General features: G+C 48.4%; 1 protein-coding gene across 1 annotated transcript; it reads left to right on the plus strand.

The window, feature by feature from the left end:
• Window positions 1-618: 618 nt before the first annotated feature.
• LOC118659084 (serine/threonine-protein kinase MARK1-like) lies at window positions 619-2491 on the plus strand. The gene is made up of 2 exons (XM_036315120.1): window positions 619-1617; window positions 2321-2491. The coding sequence occupies exons 1-2, from the start codon at window positions 619-621 to the stop codon at window positions 2483-2485; spliced, it is 1164 nt and encodes a 387-aa protein (XP_036171013.1). The 3' UTR covers window positions 2486-2491.
• Window positions 2492-2935: the final 444 nt, after the last annotated feature.

The following is a 2935-nucleotide window of genomic DNA, read 5'->3' on the forward strand; positions in this document are numbered from 1 at the left end:
ATTTCTAATAAAGTAAATATCAATATTTAAATCCCACATAAACAAAACTCTCTGGGGTTGTCTTTTTGTTTTTCCCAGAGTATAAGGGTCATGAGACCAAAAACTTAGAAAACCACTGTGGTTTATCCCCAGCCCTGATTGGCCCATTTCTTGGTCTGACTCATAAGGTGCCATTGTGATGGAATTCCAAACCACACCCTAGCTGTGATTGGTCTATTTCTTGATCTGACCTCATAAAGAGCCATTGTGATGAACCTGCAAACCACACCCAGCTATGATTGGTCCATTTCTTGCTCTGGCCTCATAAGGTGCCACTGTGATGAAATTGCAAACCACTCCTATATAAGACCCTGACCAGGCTGAGGTTTTTGTCCGTTATAGCCCAGGAAGCTGATTTGTGGTGACCTGTTGGACTTGGACTCCTTAGCTTGTTTTGGCCTTTTTTTCCCCCTCCATTTTGTTAATTTTTTTTTCCATTTTTCTTTTATTTTCTATTTATTTTATTTTTTCAATTTTATTTTACTTTTTTATTTTTATTTTTTCTATTTATTTTCCTTTTTTTAATTTTTTAATTTTAATTTTTTAATTTTATTTATTTATTTTTATTTTGAAGGTGCCATGTTTAATGCCTTTGCAGCCCACTCCACTGTCAAGGAGCGCTGTATTGGCGATTACCTCCTCCTGCACACCATCGGCAAGGGATGCTATGCCGAGGTGCGGGTGGCCCAGCATTTGCTGACCGGGGCACAGGTGGTTGTAAAAGCCATTAAAAGGGAGGGCATCTCTAGATTTTTTCAAGAAGTCCATTGTTTTAAGAGCTTAAATCACCCAAATATCACACAATTATTTGAGGTGATTGCCACCCAGGACAAGTTTTTTCTTATTATGGAGCATGTGAGTGGAGGGGACTTACTTGAACACTTGGAGAAGTATGGCCACATGAACGAGGGAGAAGCCCGCGCCGTGTTCCGCCAGGTAGTATCTGCGGTCCAGTACTGCCACCAGAGGGGCATCATCCACAGGGACCTGAAACCAGACAACATTCTCATAGATGGTGATATGACCGTTAAATTAGCAGACTTCGGTTTTAGTAGGGAAGTGAGCGACAATAAACAGAACACCTTCTGTGGCACCATCTGCTATTCGGCCCCAGAGATCTTGCAGCGTCATACCTATGATGGCCGCAAAACTGATGTATGGAGCCTGGGGGTAGTCTTGTACAGGATGCTGACAGGGGTGGCACCGTTTGAGGGGGACAACTTTGTGAACGTGAAGAGGCAGATAGTAAGTGGACATTTCTATGTACCACACTTTATGTCAAGGGAGGTTCAAAAACTTTTAAGAAAATTACTCACTGTCAACCCTAGCCAAAGGCCGACCCTGGAAGATGTAATGAAGGACCCCTGGCTCAACAAGGGTGAGGAGGAGCAGCTGAGGCCATACAGCGAGCCGCCCTGGGGTGAGTTGCACCCACAGGTAATAGAAATCATGCAGAGCCTCGGCTTTAAGCAGGATGACATCCAGGAGTCAGTAACACAAAGAAAATTTGACAGAGCAATGGGCACATACCTGATCCTTATAATGATGAAAACCAAGATGCCAGGCCGCAAAATCAGGGTAAGGCCCTACCGTTCCCCTGGCACCAGTAGCATGTCCACAAGCCAAGAGGTTGGTCAGCCATTTGATGGCAAGACCAAAGAGCCTTTCATTCCCCCAAACTGCCTGTGGTTTAGGGTGACCACTCCACCACCCAACCTGGAAACCATGACCACCACTCCACCACCCAACCTGGAAACCATGACCACCACTCGCCCAGAGTTCAGGACAGACACCCCCAGGGCAGACCTCCAGCTTGGCCCTGCAGGCTCCCCCACCATCCAGAGCAGCACCAGCACCAGCACCAGCACCAGCGATGGGGGAGCCCCAGTGGGAGCCGCCCATGAAAGCTGCCTTAAAGCTGAGCAGCCTGAGGGTGGCACCCCAGCCTATTCCTCTGGCCCTATCCAAGGCCAGAAGGGGGTGGCTAGGAGGGCCTTCCAGTTTCTTTTAAGATTCACCTGCTGTGGGTCATCCACTAAGAAGAAACATCTCAAAAGGACAAAAGTCAAACCAACATGATTTTTTAAGTTGTGGACGGTCAAGCAGGGCCACAGTCAACTTGAAGGTGCGGAGCTCCAGAAAGGCCGGTCAGTGGTATGGGAAATGAACCAGAGGTTGGAGGCAAACAGCTGCGGATGAGAGCGGTGCCAGAAGTACACACTGTGTGTGCAAGATGCGAGGACTTGGTCCAGTGGATGATGGAGGTGTGCAAACTGCCGAGGCATTCTCTGCACGGGATCCACATCAGGAGGGTATCCAGCAGCGCCGTGGTCTTCAGAAGCATCTTATCCAAATGCCTGCGGAGCTTGTAGGACTGCTTGCAGCTCCCAGAGGTCAAGAGGAGAGACTTCCCTCACTGTGGGTCCATCCCTCAGCCCCCACCTGAATGAGACCAGAGACTGGACTTTTTCCTGGGTCCCTTCCCTCCCCTGCTCCTTTGCTCCCATGTTTGTGAGCTGCTTATTAAGTAAAGTATTTGGTTCTCTCAAGTTTTATAATAAACTTGATGTTCCAGAAAGATGTATTGGGTACTCTGTTTTCCTTCCTCTGCACAGAACTGGGGCTGTGCATCCTGCAGTTGGAGAAGCATGCAGTGATGCAGTACTGGGACTTTATCAGGGGAACTCCAACAGAACAAGTGTGGTTCCGCAGGGAAAAAGCCAGAGCCCAGCATGCAGCGTGGGTTCCAGGCACCTGGGCACAGCAGTGGGCGAAGCAGGCAGAGGTCTCCTTTCTCATGCAGCTGATGGCCTGGGTGCTCTGTGACCTCAGCAGGAGTCACCTCTCCTGACCTCTTGGCTTTGCTCACTTCCCCCTGTGCTAGAGTCATTATCAG

The sequence above is a fragment of the Myotis myotis genome, unplaced genomic scaffold (assembly GCF_014108235.1).
Source record: "Myotis myotis isolate mMyoMyo1 unplaced genomic scaffold, mMyoMyo1.p scaffold_m19_p_6, whole genome shotgun sequence".
In the NCBI taxonomy this organism is placed as follows: domain Eukaryota; kingdom Metazoa; phylum Chordata; class Mammalia; order Chiroptera; family Vespertilionidae; genus Myotis; species Myotis myotis.

What these genes read in the sequence shown, in the direction of transcription:
- LOC118659084 (XM_036315120.1), top strand. Translation starts at nt 619, where the DNA reads ATGTTTAATGCCTTTGCAGCCCACTCCACTGTCAAGGAGCGCTGTATT. An exon ending in TGCCAGGCCGCAAAATCAGG is followed by an intron (nt 1,618 to 2,320) that starts GTAAGGCCCTAC and finishes CAAACTGCCGAG; the next exon opens with GCATTCTCTGCACGGGATCC.